The sequence below is a fragment of the Eimeria tenella genome, genomic scaffold (genome assembly GCF_000499545.2).
Source record: "Eimeria tenella Houghton genomic scaffold, Eth_scaff1977, whole genome shotgun sequence".
Classification (NCBI taxonomy): domain Eukaryota; phylum Apicomplexa; class Conoidasida; order Eucoccidiorida; family Eimeriidae; genus Eimeria; species Eimeria tenella.
The window spans coordinates 4095-4348 of record NW_013541818.1 but is presented as its reverse complement, the minus strand read 5'-3'; the positions used below and the strand labels follow the sequence as shown (position 1 = coordinate 4348).

Genomic DNA, 254 nt, shown 5'->3' with positions numbered 1-254 from the left:
CCCCGCAGCAGCAGCAGCAGCAGCAGCAGCAGCCGCCGCGGGAGACAGCAGCGGGGAAGGCGCAGTGGTGTTAACAGATGAAACTTTTGCTGCTTTCATTGCTGCAGAGCCTTTTGTCTTAGTCTTATTTTATGTACCCTGGTGCCACTGGTCAAGAGCAGCACTTCCTGAGTTCGACGCTGTAGCCAGACTCATGCATGCGCGTTCTGCTGCAGCAGGGGGCCCCCCAGGGGGCCCCCCGGGGGGCCCCCCTG

At 61.8% G+C, this 254-nt stretch overlaps 1 protein-coding gene across 1 annotated transcript in view; it reads left to right on the top strand.

Moving 5' to 3' along the window:
• Window positions 1-193: 193 nt before the first annotated feature.
• The window catches only part of ETH_00037325 (protein disulfide-isomerase, putative), a gene marked incomplete at both ends in the record, with an annotated part of 3764 nt that continues 3703 nt past the window's right edge, over window positions 194-254 (top strand). The window contains one exon of the mRNA XM_013374157.1: window positions 194-254. Coding sequence (XP_013229611.1) covers window positions 194-254 — 61 coding nt within the window.